At 36.8% G+C, this 20,482-nt stretch overlaps 1 protein-coding gene across 2 annotated transcripts in view; it reads right to left on the reverse strand.

Annotated features, from left to right (window-relative positions):
- The window catches only part of LOC589422 (plexin-A2), a 102,447-nt gene that overhangs the window by 64,308 nt on the left and 17,657 nt on the right, over positions 1–20,482 (reverse strand). The window contains exons 1-3 of one of the 2 annotated variants that reach the window (XM_030983540.1): positions 9,440–9,727; positions 6,342–7,627; positions 5,814–6,005 (exon numbers count right to left, since the gene is read on the reverse strand). In XM_030983540.1, the coding sequence (XP_030839400.1) occupies positions 5,814–6,005; positions 6,342–7,574 (1,425 nt within the window). In that variant the 5' untranslated portion in view covers positions 7,575–7,627; positions 9,440–9,727. Of the gene's footprint in view, positions 1–5,813; positions 6,006–6,341; positions 7,628–9,439; positions 9,728–20,482 lie in introns of those variants that run through there. The other variant, XM_030983532.1, reaches the window with a different exon arrangement.

Consider the following 20,482-nt stretch of genomic DNA (forward strand, 5'->3'; position numbering starts at 1 on the left):
CATCCGCAGAAAATGGTATAATGTGCAAACAGAGAAAACACACATTGAATGTGTACGTTTCTCATGGTCTCCCTCTCTTCCCACGGCGTAATCTTAAAATAAAACTCGAAAAGGGGCCCAAATGAAATTCAGATATAAGTAATGAACGGCATCAGAATGTAAGCCAGTTTGAATTAGATTGAATGTTAGTATAAGCAAATCCAAAGATTGCAGGTTAAAGATGATCTTAGATTAAATTACAGATATTGTAAGACTCTTCAAAACTTAAAGAAAAATTCGAAAGTCTCAATATTCTCAGGTAATAGCAAGTTTATTTAGATTCTATGCAGAGAAAAGGTTTTTAATGGACACAAATAATTAAACAATGATTTCATAAATAAAACTGCAAAACATTCACTTTTCTTTGTCATACTTAAATATCTAAAAGATTATTGATTTTTAGATGAATAGCTTCACAAAATTGCTACCCCTCACTGTGATAATGACACAATCGATAAATAGGCCAGTTCATACATGTAGTTGAAGTCTGAGCATGAGCAGATAAAGGTCATTGCAGACCAAATTGTGAAATACAAGGAGACAAAATACTTGATACGTGCTCATGAAAGTTATGTAATCATTATTCATTTATGCACAAGCAGTGCACTCCATGAAACACAGGTATTCTTTGAAAAGGAGAAACAAAGGCTATTTATGTAGCACCTCCATCGCTGTAGGAGTGATTAATTAAAAATATATAAAGTGGGACCTCTTCATGTTTTGAAGATCTGTGGATATTCAGGGTCATTTGGGACATGTGCTAACCTGAACTGGTCTATTCACTGTGTCTTAAATTCTTAATGAGAAATCCATGCAAGTTGATTCTTGGTCTTTAATGCTCAAAACTAATAAAATTCCAATCAAGCCATCATCTTCACCCCTTTAAGATGCAATTAATTTTCTCAAGTCAGATAAATGAGATATTAATTTTGTCCACTAAAACGACAATTAGATGCCCTGAGGTCAATCCACTTTACCACTGAAGCACTATATTTAGAATCTCATTAAATGACAATCGAGGTTGAGCATTGAAGTTGCAGTATAATATACATGTAGTATGTGTAAATTGATAGCTCATAAAAGGCCCTGGAAACTTGAAAATAGCTTTTTGAAAATGGGGGGGGGGGGGAAAGGAGGAGGGATATTGTCTCCATGAGTACATGGAAACGGCACCCTTTCTGCACAAAATCTGATAACACTCCATTTCACACAAACAAAGAAAAGTGATTTGCAAAATGGAAGAGGTGTATGTTTGAGGAAGGAAGTCAGCTCTATTTGGTAATTTTTCTGAAAAAGAAAATTTCTGGTTTCCCTCAAAGACAGAACAGGTACTCAAATATTTTTGCTAACAGTAAGATTTTAGGAAATGCATGACAGGATTGCATTGGCTGTCAAATTTGTGAATTTTGATTTGTCTATTTTTGAAGGGGTCATGCCCCTACAAACACTTGGGAGTGGGTGTCTGGGGTCGCCTGCTGGGGCGCAGATGGTGGGCAAGACACAAACCCTACAGAGAGTGAAGGGAGGGAAGTGGGTACGTACAGCAGCAAGACTTGGCTTGCTGGCTGGCTTCAGACACATTTTTGCATGCGCTCTAAAAACAAAAACATCCACAAGTGGGTGGAAGGTTTTGTTTAACGGCTTCAGCATTTTTTATGTTTGGTTTGGTTTGGTTTGAAATGATCAGTAGGATAATAACACATGGAGACAGGTCTAGACAACATAAGTCATTAGTCAATGATTTCGTATTAAAATATGGAGCCACCGACGCACCCACCCTAAATTATAACAGGTCCATTTCCTGCTTATTTATCAAAACCAACAACCTGATAACAAGTCATGCTTCAGATCCCTAAAAAAAAGATAAACAATATTTTTAACAGACAGGGTACCTCTTTCCATTGATTGTTATCAAATTAAAATCCAAATGATGCAGATATCGACAAGGAGCAAATTATTAGGGTACTATGCTGCTGATTTTTATACTTATCTGAAATATCTCGATATAGCAAATGTTCATAAACCTACATGTAAGAAGAATAACATGGAGTGGAGACTGGGGAACTTAAAGACTTACATACATACAGAAAGGCTCAACCCTGATACACATGGACCCCTAAATTTCACTTCAGGCTCCAACCAACTTTTGCAATTTTAACAGAAAATGGCTCAAATAGTACCAAAATATATTTCTTGACTGGGACACAAAGGTGAGAGTGGATCCCTTGCCTAGAAGTAAGATACTGATCATGGTAGGCAGGGGAGGCTCAACCTGTTAACTAGTATGAGGACAGGATCGATGCAGACAGTGTTTGTTGGCAGGGGACATCTTTAGACCATGTTCAGACTAACCCCTCGAAGAGGTAGAGGATTGGACAGACTGGGGGCACCCACACATGTTCGTGTTTAGAGAGGATGAAATATGTAATACATAATGCGTGAGAGAGACAAGCAATGGATCCAGTTGAATAACAATAAGGAAAAAAATATATTGGAACTGACAGATGTCCAAAATATTTTCAAATATTTTCACATATTTTCGAGTACATGGAAGGGTTGGTTGAGTAAAGGGATGATTGGCATTGCCTATCAAAGTATTCATTACTATGCTTTTACGGGATTACATTCTGACTCGTCGTTGTTGTTGAAAATGTCTTCTATTCTTCATGTTCATCCAAGTCCTCGCTTCATAATTTGTGCACGTTGGTACTACTAGTACAATGCATGAACCTTCCAATGCAGTCCTGAATAATTCAAATCTCTCTATTTATGTCTCCCATGAATGTTGCAAAACACCTCTTAGGTTCTTTGTTATGCTACTGAGGTGGAAAAAGGGGGAATGGGATAAGAGTAAGAGACGTGTGGCATGTAAACAAGACAGAAAAACAAAATACCTCGCTATTCATTCAACTATTTGCGATTTAAGCTGTAGAAATAAGATACAAGAAAAACCGCCCGGAGGCGCGGATTATCAAAAAAATGTTATTTGAACTTGAACCAGGCAACACTATCTATTTTATCAACAACATTTGGTAAACCGAATGTTTTGATGTTCCTAAACATTCTTTCATGATTGCACTTTGAGTACATGCTATTGGGATTGTCATGTCTAGAGATCCGAATAACTAGGATCCATTTATGGTTTTCAGTGAGGAATGGTATTCAGACTCAGACACACATTAAAAAAACTTGGCTCCAGCTATTTACCCACTGAATTTTGTTTCCTTACTTCAATTTGCTACAAAACAAGGTTTTAGACAAAAACTAAAAAAGAATAAATTCAAATGATTCCAGACAGGCATAACGTGATAAATGATCTAAAACTGAATATATCCTCTTTCATAATTCAACTTCCCCTCATCCCTTTTGATCAATACCACAAACACAAGATAATATTCATCTTTCCTTGAAACCTGAAACCACCACCCCCTCTTCCTAAATAATTCAACTTCCTTCTTCTCTAGCATAATGCCTATTATGAGAAAATTACCAACTTTTCCTACACCTAAAAAAAACCCTCGAATCTGCCTTCCCAGAGGAATTGCATCCCTGGATGTGGTTGGCGTGTCGACCAGAGGAAGAAGGTAAAAGAACCCTGGTCAACATGTGTTAACCTGACAAGAGAGAAAGGTGGGAACGCAAAGTTCAATATCAACAATGGTCCGGCTGGGAAAGGGATCCTCAAATATGATTGGCATCTCAAATTGGCAATGTTAGATTGGAGGGGAGGGGGGGGGGGTGGTGTTCTCAGGACCACAAGAATGCCTGCATGTCCAAGGCTGGTGTCATGTGTGGTTGCCGTGGTAGCGAGAGGCTTAGGCAAACTGACCATGGGAACCAACAAGTAGGTGTCAGAAAGTATTGTGACTTACAATGACCAAGGATAGAGAATTCAACAAGATTCTGATTTTATACTCGGCTGGAATACTACATCTTTACCCTATACAAATCGGTCTAAATCTAAAAAACAATTTTTTATCTGGTAAGTTATTTCCATTCCACAAACAAACATAAAATTTGGTATGTTCATATTCAGGAGTTAATTACCCTGAACAAAACTCTTGGAATGTTCATGGGAACTTCAAAAACCTGGTATCCCAGAGAAATTTGTGGACTTCTACGTTTCTTAAACCATGGGAATGTGAATATATTTTCAGATTATAAATAGTACAATCATTCCAGTTGACATTCATAAAGATTATGGAATGTGTCCATTGTTATGGTGGTATGAAATATGCCTTTTCCCATCATTATTGATTATTGCACAATGCCCAACCCAGACACTTAAAAAAGGTATTCAATGAAAAAAATCTCACAAATTAAAATAAAACTGCCTGATGAGATTTTTTTTTTAAAGTTTCATATATCTCCATAAGGAGACTAACTATATGTATACAACATATCTCTAGACTTTCAACAGAGTAAATGTCTGAGTTTTAATTTTTTTTGTTTTTTGTAAAGGTAGGAAATTTCACATTTATGTTTAAGTGCAGGGCAATAAGTAAATCATTTCTGATTGCTAAAGGAAATATAGTTTTATGACATTTGATCATAAATTTGCGGTTTTGTTTAACAAGAAGGGGCAGAGTTTGACATAACCACAAATAGAGAGAGTTCCTCTTAACCAAAACAGAGCATCTACCAGTAACATCACAGCCTGCCTGGACTCTAGGAATTGAGATCCTCCACCACTGAAACTGTTCTTTGTTGATGTTATTGAAACCAGAGTAAACCAGTGAGAGATCTTCTTCCAAACCAACCCAAAGTCAAAGAGAAAGTGATCTAAATGTCCTGGCACAGTGTTGTTTTGACACTGACTTCATCCAAGAGCAAAAACTTTCTCAGAATACCGACTGGCTTAGATCATAAATTTGTAAATCGCTGGGAAAAATGGTGATATCACAATCTGGGAAAATACTTTCTTGTTATGAAATGTCTTCCTCTTCTCACCACTGCTCTCCTCTTCTTGTACTACAATTTTGTCTAAATGCTTTAAAATTCGACCAATTTTATAAACTATCTTATATTTTTTAGCCTCCTGGTCTCTAGGAATTCAAATCTTCCACCACTGAAACTATTTTTTGTTGATTTTATTTTGACCACAAGTTCAAAGTCACTCTCTCCTCATTTTTTTAAAACCAGAATCCCTTCTTTAAAAAAAATAAAAAGAAGCAAAATCCCACCCAATTAGTTGTATTTTTACTTTCTAAACTGTTTACTCATGATGATATAAACAGATGAACTTTCACACTTTCAATCGCTTGACTAGGAAGTAGAAACCACATTGTGGTTTAGAATTGTCTCATACCACCTAAATGTGAACTACAGAATCCTGGCAACCACATTATTGACCACCTTCACCTCCGAGTAAAGTGCAATACCATCTGTCTTTTGCTTAAGTCAAATGATCGCACTTTATTTCCATCGGATAATATGAAAATCTAGTATGTACATAACATCTTAATACAAAAGATTCAAAATACTTAGAATAGTCAGAAACACCAACAAAAATGAAAATACTCAACTCAGCAGATATAGGTTGTAAAAATTCTTTTTCAAGTACAATGAAAAAGGGGGGGGGGGTGGTAAATTACGAACAGGACATCCCATAAAATGTATGCATTACTAAACATGACTCGAAACTGACACAAATCTCTTCTTGCCCCATCGGGATGATGACAATTTGTTATCATTCTACTGTTAGTATCTGTCTCATTGGTGTAACTGAGGTATTTTTTTAGTAAATGTCTGATTATGTAGTTACATATCTATACCTTCTTCAACTGCCCATCTTGGTCCCCTAGAAAGATGACGGTCCGCTCACGATGAACCGTAGCCGCAATGGATGTCAGGACAGACGGATGGGTGTATACAGCCCTTGCATCAATGGGGAAATCCCCACCAAGTGGTACATTGTTGTCGTTTTTATGGCAGTAGCTGGGTCCAGTAGAGTTGATATCATTGATCTAGAGATAAATGTTAGAATAGCACATTTAAGGTAAAAGAAAAAAGGGCCAAGGTGTAATTGAAATAGTCACAGTGATATAATATTATCTCAAAACGTACCAAAATGATCAAATACCCAAGAAACTAAGTTGTCTAATGTCTAAATAATTATTTAACGGCTTTCTTGTTTCAATTTCTGGAATAATCTTCCAAGTTACAAAAAAAAAAATACACAAACTCCTATACCTCTTTAGCCAATCTGAATCTTTAATCACTGCGTGTGTGATCTGCTATCTCAAATGACACTAAGAATTGAAAGAAAGACTTCATTTACAATGACAGAAGAATCAACTTACCATATTATCTGATGTGCCACAACCCACAGATCCTAACCAGTCAATGTCTGTTCTGTCTGTTTCTAGCCGAGCACATCCCAACCTCCTCTCCCAGTATGCCAGATCTATCGCAGAAAGAGGATACATACAGACAGCTGACGTATCTGAAGGAGTCTTGCTCATCATTTCCGACTTGGCAAACACCACGTAGAGAACTTCAGATCCAGGTTGCAAGTCATCAGATCCTAAATCTGACCCAACGGTGCCAACGTAGGCTGACTGTGCAATGTTGTACAGGGTCCTCTCATCCTGGCCATAGACATAGCAGTGTAGAGGAAGCTCAATGTAGGAGTAGAAGTGGTCATCTTGTTGACACACCCGAGATATTTTCGTGTAGTAGTTGCTTGGGCTATCGTACACCTTCGGCTGGAGAGCGATGAAGTAGCTGAAGCCGTTTGCTGCAAAACCTGAGATGTAGGTGATATTGAACTTCTGGCTGCTTGGAGAATCATCAATGGTACCTGCCGGTATTCGGATCAAAGAGGGATTCTGAGCCTGAGGACCCCCTCCATTGTACACTTGAAAAAGAGATGAACTTGACAGATCGGATGGCAACTGCCTACTGGACATTGTCCACTCATTGCCCCTAAGCCACTCTGACGTTGATGATCCAACATACAGTGTCTTCATATTACCTATTCCATTTGCTACAAATGCCACAGTGGTGCCATATTCTGTGTTCACAGATACCTCTGTCATAGAGATGTCTGACAACACACCCAACGTGTCCACCGCCAATATATCGCAGACTCCTTGATACACCGTCCCACATACTATGAGACGATCATCATCCACTAGTAAGACTTTGTTAAAATTGTCTGTTGCACTTCCACAGTCTGTGGATCTTGGTACACATTCTGGGCCATCTTGGACAGGCCCTGTCACAGATTCTTGTTCTAGACTCAGGTTGCTGTTCAGTTTATAAACTCTGTTCACCGAGCCTATGAAAACAGTGTCTCTTTGTGCATCTACCGCTATCGTCTGCAATGTAAATGCAGTGTTCCCCTCGCTAAACTGCGGATACGATAAACACGGACTGAGAAGTAATGACAAAACGTGGAAGAGAAGCATTATCTGTACTGTCCTGCTTCTTGATGATCTGAACATCTTGCATATATGCCTCACCGTCACTGACCCTGTCTCAATGGTCATGCTTATCCTTGAGTTTCCAGTCTCTTCCTCTGTATAAGCCATCTTTGTGTTCTTGGGTTGTCACTGGCAGTGGTTAGGAAAAAACTTCATCTGACCTAGGAATATACAAAAGGAGAAAAAGAGAAACAATTAGTCAAATGAGAAATCATCCACAATACATAACATTTATGATTTGAATCACCAAACTATTTTCATAAAAATTGAAAAATTATCCACAATAAATAATATGTAAATGATTAGAACAACCATAGGATCACTAAAATAAATCTTTCCTTACAAAGTCAATCCAGCTCTTTTGCGTCGAGTCCAAACTCCACTTTCTTATAACACAACCCAACATTGCTTACTTTTCTTCTCAGAGAGAAAAAAAAAGACGCTCATTTTGCATAGTGTGATATGACCCAGCTGACTGGAAGTGGTTAGAGCTCCGTTACATGTAATCACGTTTCCTACCCTCGGGCTGGAGTAGTCACAGGTAATTATAATCTGGCTTCCTCATAGCGGGAAGCATAACCAGCACTGGTCTTTCTAACGTCTTGATTGCAATAATTATGTCCTGTCCCTCCAAAATTTACCAATTTTTTTAACAGGGTGATTAAAGCATCTGTTTGTTCAAGATAATTGCATGAACTAATGACCGTTATTCCTTTCTTCTTCCAAGTGGAACAGTCAGGAAATGAGAATGTCACACACGATACACTAACCTGTAACTGATCCCATGGGATACGATAGTATGCTTTATTAAGTAAATTTGGATAATTAACAAAGTTCTTAGAAAATTACTGCCTTTCAACTACACAATAAATATTTAGTGACTTGCTTTGTTTCTACATTAAGATAATAACATATTGTACATCCAAGAAGCAGGCCTACATTTAACTGGCAAGTCTCTGGCAATTCTACAATTCTCTGGTAAGATTTTATTTCTAAATGTACATGTACATGTGGAACTTTGCAAAAACTTCCCTCAATCACAATCAAGAGTACATTTCTCCAAAAAGGAATACAGCAAAATCAAATTTAACCTACTACACGTATAAACTAACATTGAGTGTTAATCCTACTCATACAACACAAAAGTTGAAAATTATAATTATAACATTCAAAATTTCATAAACATATTCCAAATTACAAAATTAACTTGTCCTTTCATGGATGAATGAAACAACACTCGATCTAAAGCCAAATTAAAAGTATTCTAATAATCCTTAATAAGCAGTATTTATTAAGCCGGAAGGCAGAGATGTCCCTTGTCAAGGTTAACGACCCCTACGGGACTCTGATTGACTGACAAGCAATGATCATAATTAGGCACCATGGGTCATTTGTTAGCAAATTGGCAATCATCACACATGGTTTGAAAAACAAGTCATCCCATAATACAATCCTGTGTGATTAATACAGAATCTGTCAACAATTTACTAACCAACTCATACTCAATCAGCAATTAGTAACAGGTCAGTTCCATTCATACAACTCACTTCCTATATTTTCATCACATGATCGCACTGTCCACAAGCGGAGGACAAGGAGGTTAACCTAGGTATAGTTTCTTTAAACTGAACTCCAAATGAATGATAAACATTTATATACCATCTGTTTGAAACAAGAAGGACATTAACTCAAATACTTTTATCACAGAGTCAATGCCCTTCTGAAGTTCTGGCTCAAAACAAAAGATGAAAATAAAAGTATCTTTTGGGAATAACTAGAAGTGCAAATAAATACGATTTGAATGATACCTTTGTCTTTTCCATATTGCAATTTGCGAAAATGGTCAAGCAAAATCTTTTAAAAGAACTACATGTAGATGTCACAAACAAAATTCTATCTACCACTGATGTGTATGATTTAGGGAGATGCATCATACATTAAGTAGATTTTTTAAAAGCCATATAACTTCTCACCTGATTATGGGAATCTAAATCAAGGACACAATATCTCCAATCTCCAACTTTCAAGAAGACAAATAGCAACAATCCACAAGAACAGGGCTCACACCAAAAATGATTCCATGGACTATAATAAGTCGGTTCATAAACTACATGTAACTCCAACAATGCCCAGTTCTTATTTCACGCAACATTCCCGGAGCCCACAGTTGCAGCAGAGTGCAGACCAACATGCTTTAACAGGCAATGCAGGCATCAAAAGAAAACAGCAGTCAAAAAATGATTGATATACATGTACCAGTAGGTGATGTAGGGCTTATAATGTTGGGGAAAGGGGCTTACCATAATAATTATCACATCAGATCATTACACATCAGATTATTATCACATCAGATTATCTCATTGGATTATTATCACACCAGATTATTGCTGCAAAAATTCCTGCTACACTATAAACAATCACAGCCTAGGTGATTAAACCAGGGATATGATATATCCCTGGTTAAACTATGTTTCTTATCAGATTATAAATCAGAGGTGATGACATTATGTAATCAGAAAGCTCATGCTAGTATTCCTGAATGCCCTGATAGTGACCCTTGCATCAAGTACAAGGCAAACAAACCTCAACTAGATTGCTTCCTGTGCTTCCTCTATATTGTTTTACCGAGATTACCTGATAAGGTCCTTTGGAAACACAGAATCGGGGAATGTATACAAAGAGTTGATAGCTTCCAGGGTTTAATCACAGAACTAATAATTTGTAGCTCCAAGGTTTTAGCATAAGGTTGTATCACAATATATATCCCGCCATATCCAATTAGTTGCGGCATTGCAGGCATCAAGCCAGTATGTGTAAGTTAGAATGCAAAGCATTGGATCTCTTTCAGGCCCATGTCCAACAAATGTCACGTGATTATACTTTGTTTCTTTTTTAATAATTTGTATGTACTTATCATAATTGGGGTCGACACTTAAGTCAAACGTGAATTGAAAATACATGTGTTTAACAAAAATGGACCAGCAGAATGATTGTGAAAGTTGCCAAGTGAAATGTCCTTTCACATTACAAGGATATTCATTATTCAGCCTTCCTAACCAAAAAGGTTACTGGTATATATAACTGAATCATCGATCTAAAATGTATTTTACAATGAATTAACAGGATTCCAAATTTACCTCATCATTTCTATGTCTTAACCTATTTTTTCATGAACAACTTCAAAACTTCATTCACCCTCATGAAATAGTATTTATGAGCGCACTAAAGTACTTACTTACCAATGTTCTTGAGTCCCCCGGAAATATCCATAAATTTCAATTCCATCTATGACAACCTTCACACTGTTCTATTAATGCTACAGTAACAAGTCTCTACCTGTAGACTAAGATTTCTCTCAGAATACACTTGCTATCATTTCAAAGTCTTCACAAAAAAAGGGGGGGGTACGGCTATTGTGACCCCCTACCAATAATACCCTATCAATCATACCTACAGCGCTAACTGAGAAGCCCATTATATCTATTCATCTAACCTGTTATTGAAGGGGGCAAATATTGTAACAGCATCTTTTCAAACATTAAAAAGATGAAAATCACTTTGTGTACAATAGCATAATAAATATCATTGCAAATTTGTTGAGTGAAAATGAAGGCCGACATTGGTTTGAATTATTCTGAAAGTGGTTTGCTTTTATTCTCAAGATAATAGCCCAGCAATTTAGACTTTATGGACCATACTTCCTGCAATGGATTCCCCCTTTTCTGGTCTCTCCACCGCCCCTAGGACCCTTTCCTTTATTCAATGATCTTTTCACGGATCAAAGGGAAATTTCCAGAACAATATGAAACTCAGAAGTGAATTGCGACATACACCATTTCACGCATGCCTCTGGGTGAGTTTTTTTGCGGTCATCAGCTTTCCAGCGTTAGAATCCACCCTTTTTCTCTCTCTTTCTTTCTCTCTCTCTCTCTCTCTCTCTCTCTCTCTCTCTCTCTCTCTTCGCAGGTCATTTGCTTTTAAAGATTTAGTAGGTCCTATCAGAGTAACATTGTTAATTTTGTTATACATGTATTTCTACATATTACCATCTATAGCCCTTACAATATTTCCGATCATTTAAGACAATTTCATTAACATAAAATCACTGATTTTGTTCCCCCTAATGAATATTACAAAGCAGTAGAAATGTGATTTTTTTTTTTCTATAATGAGTGTAATCAAGGGACATCAACCATTCTGTTGTATGTTCTATTTTGTCTTAATACAAAGAAAAATGATGACCATATTGCAACAAATATTCATCTGGTTTCTTTTAGTTGAATATTTGAACATTCCAAGTCCTCATAGTTAGAGGACAAAAACGATGAAGTAAAGTACTAAAAGTAGGTTATTTCACATTTGAAATCTGCACTGGAATACACAGGCCCATCATAAATTTCTTTTCTTGCTTTTATTCCATTATATTCTCCTTTTACATCCAATGGCTTTGAAGATACAAAATTGAATGATTCTCCGTCAAATTTTTAGTACTGCATTAGTACTGCTTTATCTTCAATGCACCTGTGTTCTGGTTTTCATCAAAATGGGTATTTTTTTTATTATCGCATCTTATTCTTTGCCTCTGCCTGGAGTTAAATTCATCAATATCATCAATATCATCAAAGATTGTTCAAAGCATTGTCCATCTTTACAATTCTGGCACCATCCCCAAATGCAAGACCCCCGCTTGAACCCAATCATTGAATGTCTTCTGGCGGGTGCACAGTGAGTTATGAATGGAAATTCAATTCTCGCCCATTAGGAAAAATAGATCTTTTCCGAGACAGACAATTTTATGTCGAGGACTGTCTGACAGTCTCCTCGAAGTTGTCATAATTTTCTCACTTGCTCTATTTTTATCACCCCTCCCACATCATTAGATTTAGAACGAATCCCATTATCTCTTTGTACATTGTAGACTTCAGAAGGTTATTGCCTATAATGCATGCCATTTCTATTACATTATAAGAAGTGTGTTTATTCCAGTTTCTCAACGGGATGCTGTTCCACTATTTGAATGTTCATTCAGTTATGGGGAGGTGATGACTGATGACGCCTGAAAGTACACTTTCCCCATACACTTTCTTTGCCTCTTTTTATCTTCCAAGGTGTCTCCACTCAGGTATACACAACAAATCTTTACTTTTAACTATCTACATTTCAAAGATTTTATTATCTTTACCTTTCGCTCGGCTCTATCTCTCTCTCTCTCTCCCTCTCTTCTTTACTTTTTGATTCATTCTCCCAAATCAGTAGGTCGTTTCTTTTCACAAACTGCAGGGATGAATGGAGGGCGGAGATGGCCGATTGGAGCTGGCATTGGCGTGAGCCCAACTGCAAACTGGCCACTATTGTATGCTGGCGTCAGCCAAAGACAGCGAACTCTAAATCGAGGTCATACACAGCCCCTTTCAGAATCAATAGAAAGGTTTGCTGGAATCTCCCCTTGTGTTTTTTTCTCTCTCTATTTCTTTCACCTTTGCTAATGATCCTGTTTCCCTTAGGACTTTTAACACTCAGCATTCATGACTTAGGAAGTATCCTGACTTTTCCATTTAATTATAATGTGTTTCTTTGAAATTGAGCTCAGGTAACTCATGAAGACACTGATCTACTTTCACCTATTTTTTAACCATCCTTGAAACCTTATTTCTTTATCTTGTAAATGTACATGTACAGTACACCTTCACCGTTTCTTACACAATCACTTATCCAAATTTGTTATAAGTTTTGGTCTACATTTGTATCAGAAGTGCATGAAGGTCTTAATTAAAGAATTCATTCTAAAGAACAATGTGGATAGTCCTACATTACTAACCTGCAACAAGATGTTCATGCACCTTGCAGTATCAAGGAAAGTATCCTCAAAAGGTTTCCACTGCATATTCAAAGCGAATGCTCTTTCGATTTATTTCCACATTTAGGGAGTACATGTATATAACATGTCTTAATTGTAACCGTGAATTTCCAAAACCACGCTCTGCAATGGCTGTTTGTATTAGTCTTGGTGACCTACATGTCCAATAAACCTCAAAATTGAACAAATAAGTTTCTTACATAAAGAAGAAAAAAAAGTGTCCTTTACTACACAATAGGATATTCCTGACAAATCAATTGAGTATTTGGATAACCGTGTTTGAAGTTTGTTGATGAAACCTATTATACTTACTAGTCTAAATTTATCACAATTCAGTTTGGTCTGCTTACAAATACAATAGGTATTTTATATTGCACTCAATCATGAAAACCACCAAGTTCAACTATCTTGGTAATACCTTGAATAACAAACCAATCAGTCATAATTATTCAATACAAAATGAATACAAGGTTGAAGGCTACCCTAATACTTCATTAGAGATAATTATAGGGAAAACATGTCAATAGAATTTAGCAGCATATGAAAAGTTGAAATGCACAAGAAAATAAGTCCCATTTGAGAGTCCACAAAAGGATGAAAACAATATTCATATTCAAACGCCTTTCAGCAGACACCTGGACTTCCGGTAGACATTTATCAAATGAAAGCATCTAAAGGAGATACTGTACACCTAAAAAAAAAAAAAATATTATCATACTCACTTAAATGACTTGCATTCAGGGGCGGAAATGTAGAAAAATACCGGAAATATAATATAAGCAACAAAAGAAAGACAATCATAGCCACAGAAGTTCTGAAATCCCTGACCAGTCGGAGACTTGGAGCATTGAAAAAGGTGCAACCCAACTGTGTCGCTTCTCCTCCAATGAATAACAATTGCTGACAATAACATGCTCTCTGTCATCTGTATTTTCTCTCTCATCAATCAATCAATCAATCAGATCTATCGGAGCTAACCTAATGGTCCAGATTACTATCAGGACAAATATAACAATACCTTTTGACAGAAAGTCAAACAGTAATTATAAGAACTTTCCATATAAACACGCCCTTTCGGATAGACGAAATATGTCATTCATACGAGGAGAAGGACTTTATTGATTTATCGATCTGTTTGGTTCCAGCAACATGCCTCAGACAATATTGATGAAAAGATAAACTTGTGTCATTAAGTGGAGACATATGGCTTAGGTAATCCATACTGGAAGGATTAGCTTTTATTGGGGGGCAGGATTATCTGTGCTTGTTTGCAAACATTACGATTGTTCTCCGTTCATCAACTGGGTAAACACGCTCAAAGGCGTGAAGCACCGCTGGGCAGCCTGGCGCGGGACCGGTGTCACGGTCTGCATGTAGTGAATGTTTTGCAGCACGCTTACTTTCCTTACTGGTCGCCATCAGAATACCACAGGCGTCTGGATCTCTGTAACGTCAGCAGTGATCTTTTTTCAAGGCCTCGATAATTAAAGCAATGCCAAAACAAATATTTTCTCAAGATTCACACGCATTGTAAATATCACTTGTCTCCCGGATATAAAACATTTCATCATATAATTATCGTTAAGACAAAATTGCTGAATTTTAGAATTTTAGAATATTAAACAGGGGAAATAAATATTTCAAACATTATGCAGTGAAAAATAAGAATACATGATTATTAAATCTAAATGCTTTTCTTAAATTTTACAGTTCAGATGAAAAGAAAGAAATAAGAATTGAATGTTTTTTTTAAATTTCACTGTGTATTGGAAAATCAATAAATTAAAACAAATTCTTATTTTGCCTCAATATCAAAATCTAGCCAAAATGTTGAATCTCAAGTTTTTGATGCAGAAACCAAATGAGATTTCCATTGCAGATCTACATGGTGGATATAGCTCTTGCTTGCCTTTGACAATTTGCCTGCAAGGATGCAAAAATTATTTTCAGGGTACTTGAATTGAAGGTACAGAAAGGAAAGATATCTGCCAACAGTTTCACACATTATTCCAAGACCACCTAGTCAGCCCCATGCCGCCATCCTCCTTTCAGTCAAAAACTCTAAAGAGAGAAAGGGAAATAGCGGATTAATTGATTACTATTGATCATCAATGCTACTTCATGGCTCAGGCTCCAAATCCCAGTAACGTGGGGGCTCCTTGAAGGAATTATAGGATAAACTGTCTGGGATCAAACCTCAGGATTAAGTAATTAAATAGAAAATGACAGTCATAAAAACTCATCCAAAGCTTCTTAACGCAATAAGTAAAGTGGATTGTCGAACGATTGTTTGAAAATATTTGGAACTTCAATCCAAACACCGCTGTTTGGGAAGTTATTATCGTGAGATACTATTAATAGTTACTGCCACAGAATTCCAAGATACTACCACAGAATCTCAAGATAGTGGCATCAATGGCATGATGGAACAGATTATGAACATTCTAGGGTCACACAGCAACAATGCAGCTCAACTACAATGTACTATAGTATCAGATTTTGTATAAAAATCACAAACAATGCAATGGCAATTATGGCATACTGTAGAGGTTTATCAAATTTCCAATTGAAATTTACTATTAGGACTGATAATGAAAGATGTACATAAAAAACAGAAACTAATATATCAAAAAATAAAAAAAGTATATGCCTACTTCTAGTTCTTAGATTTTTTGACCAGGGAGATGTCAGTGACATCTCCCTGGTCAAACAATACTTGTCAAAAGTTAACCTAGATGACCTATGACAGGCAACATGTAGAAGTAGTAAACTAAGTACATTATGTAAGATGGGTTTTACTCATGGAGATGATACATCATAAAGGTGATTAAAATATATATATGTTATTATGGTTTGTTGAAAGAAAAAACAAATAATTTCAATTAAAATTAATTACAAGAAGAATACAGATCTGATCTCCAGGAAAAAGGACCATATTCTGTAACAGATCCCCAAACTGTTCTAAGAAATGTGAGTATTACATGTCATGTATCAAATTTGATGAAACAATAAAAATGTACTGGTACAGAACTTCACCATAATAGTATACTGTACTCAGTTATATCTTGAATATAAACAGGTAGCATACATGTACTATACGCACCTCTTCCTAACTTGCAGTAACATGATTTTCATTCATAAAATTGGTGTCTGTAGTAATGGATTGATACCCATAATTGTGGATAATTTATACCATAAACTTTCAGACAGTTTGAGAAAATAGAAGAAAAAATACAAGAAGTGGGTGGATTGGACTTTGGTCAAGAACCCAGCAGGGAAGACAATCCATCCAAGGATTCATCATGACCTTTAAGCTTCAGAGGTCAGGTCAGGTGAGGTCAATTGGGTCAGGTGACTACCTGTAGACTTCTGGAGCCATAATGTCTGGCCATAAATCTCAAGCACTTGCTCTTGTCACTCACAGTGGACAGCAGAAAACTTCTATCTTGACAAAACGAGAAATACAGGTAATGTAGGCCCCTAGTTTCAAGCAAGAATCCCTAAATGCTGTCATTGCCATTGGGCATTGATCTTTTCCATTTTAGATGCCACAGAATACTAAATTTCAGCCATTTCTAGTCAACTAAATTTTTACTGCAAGACATTGAAGATTGTCAAGAGAGTATACTACAGTACAGAAAGTAAGCCTGTAATTTGGCATCTTACATATTGTCTGGTTGTTCTTAACACAATATTGCAGAGATTCTAAAAACTTCCTTGAATATGATGAGGCTCCTCTAAATCAAGGAGTTATAATATCTCCTTGCAAGTACCACACCATATTAGGGTTCATACTTCATATAGGACCCATAAAGTTTTTTTGTGTATCTTCCCAAATTTTACGACTTCATTTTTCTTTTCAGAACATGTGCTTATAGTAAAATGTTTGGCTGGTGAAATAGACATTCTTGAGGCCTTCTCATCAGATAAACTGGCCTCAGTTGAACCTCCTAGAATTCGAACAAAATATGGGCAATGTAATTTCTTCATACCGGAGAGCCCTGGGGTGCAATTCCCCCTCTAAAATATCGCAAAACTTCACATGTTGGCAAATTCTTCTCAACTTGCCTTCAGCAGCTAACAGCTTGTGTGTTGTGTTTTCAATCCAACATGTGGCCACCTAGATCTTTCCCAACCCATACCAAAACTGACTACAAAATTCCAGAGATGAGTAACCATGGCGATGGAATCTTCTGAGGGTCACTCATGGTCAACCAGCACCAATATTTTTCTTTTGGCAGAGGCCGCCTGGAAGTGCAAGGATATAGATGTTCCTTTCAAGCCTCATATTACATCCTAACTTGCTAAAGACCTGCTCTAAACTCGGACCTCAATCCAAGGCCAAAAGGCAAATTAAAGTCCAAGCTTGGACTCTGGATATAACCACACAAAAAGTGACCCAGAACTGAAAGCATGGATAAATAAAAGTTGGAGTTAAAAAGAGGGCTAAATAGGGAAGCCATGTGATACAGAAAGAGAGAGAGAGAGAGAGAGAGAGAGAGAGAGAGAGAGAGAGAGAGAGAGAGAGAGAGAGAGAGAGAGAGAGAGAGAGCCTTGCAAGAGTTCTATGCGGGCTTCATAAGAAAAGTGAAATAGTTCAACTCAAATATCCGCAGGGAATGGGGGTCTAAATGAAAAAGAAACCTGACTCCTACCGCATTGTAGTTTACTGATTATTTTATATCAACAAATGACCCTTTGCTAATAGAGATATTCAAAAGCGTTCAATGAGAACAAAGAACTTTATTTAGAAATAGCCCACTGTAAATCCATTTAAACGGTCCAGAATATTACTTGAAGTCAAAAGCATGGCTAAGTTGATTGGGGTTCGTACTACTAGTACGGCTTATAGATTTATACATGTATATTCTACTTAGGTCCTTTTACGTTGTTCCTAAGCATGACATTCTGATTTTAAAGAATATTTCAGTTGATGCAGATGGAGGCTGGTTTTTTCTTGTGTTAAGTTATAAGTAATTTTGTTTAACTGCTTAAAAATGAATTTATAAAGGATCTGTAGCCATCAAGGATTATGTGTCATTTAATAATGTTCATCCTTAAAATGGTATCATAAAATAGGATTTTAAAAAGACAAATGTCGCCACAACCCACAAACTTATCTTATCAGTTACCAGCCCCAAAATCTGAATGCCATCCTATCGCAATTCAAAAGCTTTCATTCCTTGCTGGAACTAAGCCATCTTTCATGGTCTGCTTAATGTATGCAAATCTCACTGGAATTTGGGGCTTCAATTGCCACTTACCACTGTAATTATATGTGCAGTCACAGAATTTGTTACCCCAGTTCAATGAGTTTTGACGGGAATGAGAACCTCACAAAGATTTAGGATATTATACATAAATGACTGAATGGAATGATGCCCCCCCCCCCTCCACCCATCATCTTTCATGAACATGTATTCTGCAAAAGGCATAAAATACCCTAGCCTTAGTCATCCATCGCCCCGTCCCCCCCCCCATCCCTTTTCTCTCTCTCTCTGCATTGTTCAAACTGAGGAGGTTTCAAAAGAAAGACTCATTTTCAATGTGTCTAATCCTATATTGTCCCCCCCCCCCTCCCCAACTGTCATTCAATATCCTCCCTGTAAAGCATTCCAGAAGTCCTCTACCTTCTTCAGAATCTTCCTTGCTTGAAATGCCTCATAAAAAGAAACAATTTGAGAAGATTCTCCTCCCTCTAATCTTTCACACACCAGCCTCAATTTTCAGAAATAGAATTTGAAAGAGATTTCAGACATTGTCCTCCCCTAAATTCAATCCCAGATCTAATAGTACAGTGGCAAACCACATCATAAAATCAGAATAAAAGAACAGTTAGGCTATTCTGGCATGGCTTCGCGCTCTTTCCGGTTCTTTTTTCCTTTTTCTTTTCCTGTGGCTTTTTAGTTCTCCTCAAATTCTTAACAAATTAAGATACTGATGCTATCTTTATCATTTCGATCACAAAGTCTATTGATGTCGAGATGAGTGGTGGTCTACTTAGTTAGGTGCATCTGCTTTTTGAATTAGATGGGTACTGATTGTTCATTGAATTCCTTTTAAAATAATATTTATTTTAGAACAAAAGTTGTTGCCCCCTCCCCGATTTTAATCGCCTGGCACTAGACCCCCATCAATTATAACAGGGAGAAGCCATGGTCACAGGCAGGGACAGGATGACAAAAAGAATTTCATTATCTTCATAATGAATACCCCTCTTCCTTTTCCTGTTCTTTGTGTCGAAAAAAACACCAAAACACTGAAACCAATTAGCCTATTGGTACACCCCATGGCTCATTCAAATTGATAGTAATAATTTTACTTCCACATTTACTTCTTAGAGTTCATAGTACTTTCCCACTTTCAATCAAATTGAATTAAATTATATACAGTACATGTAAATGTAGGTGTATTTCTTTTAACAAGTTGCTAGCAATCAATTGTGCAAATATATACAATTATAAGTACCATCCATTATATTTTTTTTAAACTGGTCATTGATACTGGTACTTTATTCAATAGTAATAAAAATCACAAAAAAATACCACAGACTTGAAAAATATTTAAGAAGTATAATTTCAAAGTTTCTAGGCCTAAGACAATGGTACATGCATATGACTAATTTACTAGACTTTGACTTGATTATACGCATTATGTAATATTTAATTAGATCCTGGTTTTAAGCCTCTATAATAGTTCATTCAGTTGTATCACCAACAGTCTACAAAACAATGTCGAACACTAGTCATGACTGAACAGTCTGTGACTGCCATCGTTTTTTTTCTTCACACAACAGGTGGGCTCTACCCACTTTCCGACCTCCATAACAAAAGTACACGACAGACGAGCTTTTCCAGCTAATTACTGAACAGTTCATCATACCGAAGAAATGACAGGTCTACAAGTACATACAGCTTTACGCATCGCAACAACCTCTAAGAGAGATATTCAGTAACACCAAGTTGGCACCAACTTTGAGTTATTTTAAAATATATCCCTCGACACCTGCTACAGAATTAATTCAATTTGCACCGTGTGGTTCCAAATCAAAGGCACTTTCGGTCAAATCAAAGAACATCTAGGACTCTAGGTTAGGCAGCATTGAGCGACTAAACAGGCGACATTTTGGATCTGAGTCCAGTAGATTTGGTACAATACT

The sequence above is a fragment of the Strongylocentrotus purpuratus genome, unplaced genomic scaffold (genome assembly GCF_000002235.5).
Source record: "Strongylocentrotus purpuratus isolate Spur 01 unplaced genomic scaffold, Spur_5.0 spur5_contig_829, whole genome shotgun sequence".
In the NCBI taxonomy this organism is placed as follows: Eukaryota; Metazoa; Echinodermata; class Echinoidea; order Camarodonta; family Strongylocentrotidae; genus Strongylocentrotus; species Strongylocentrotus purpuratus.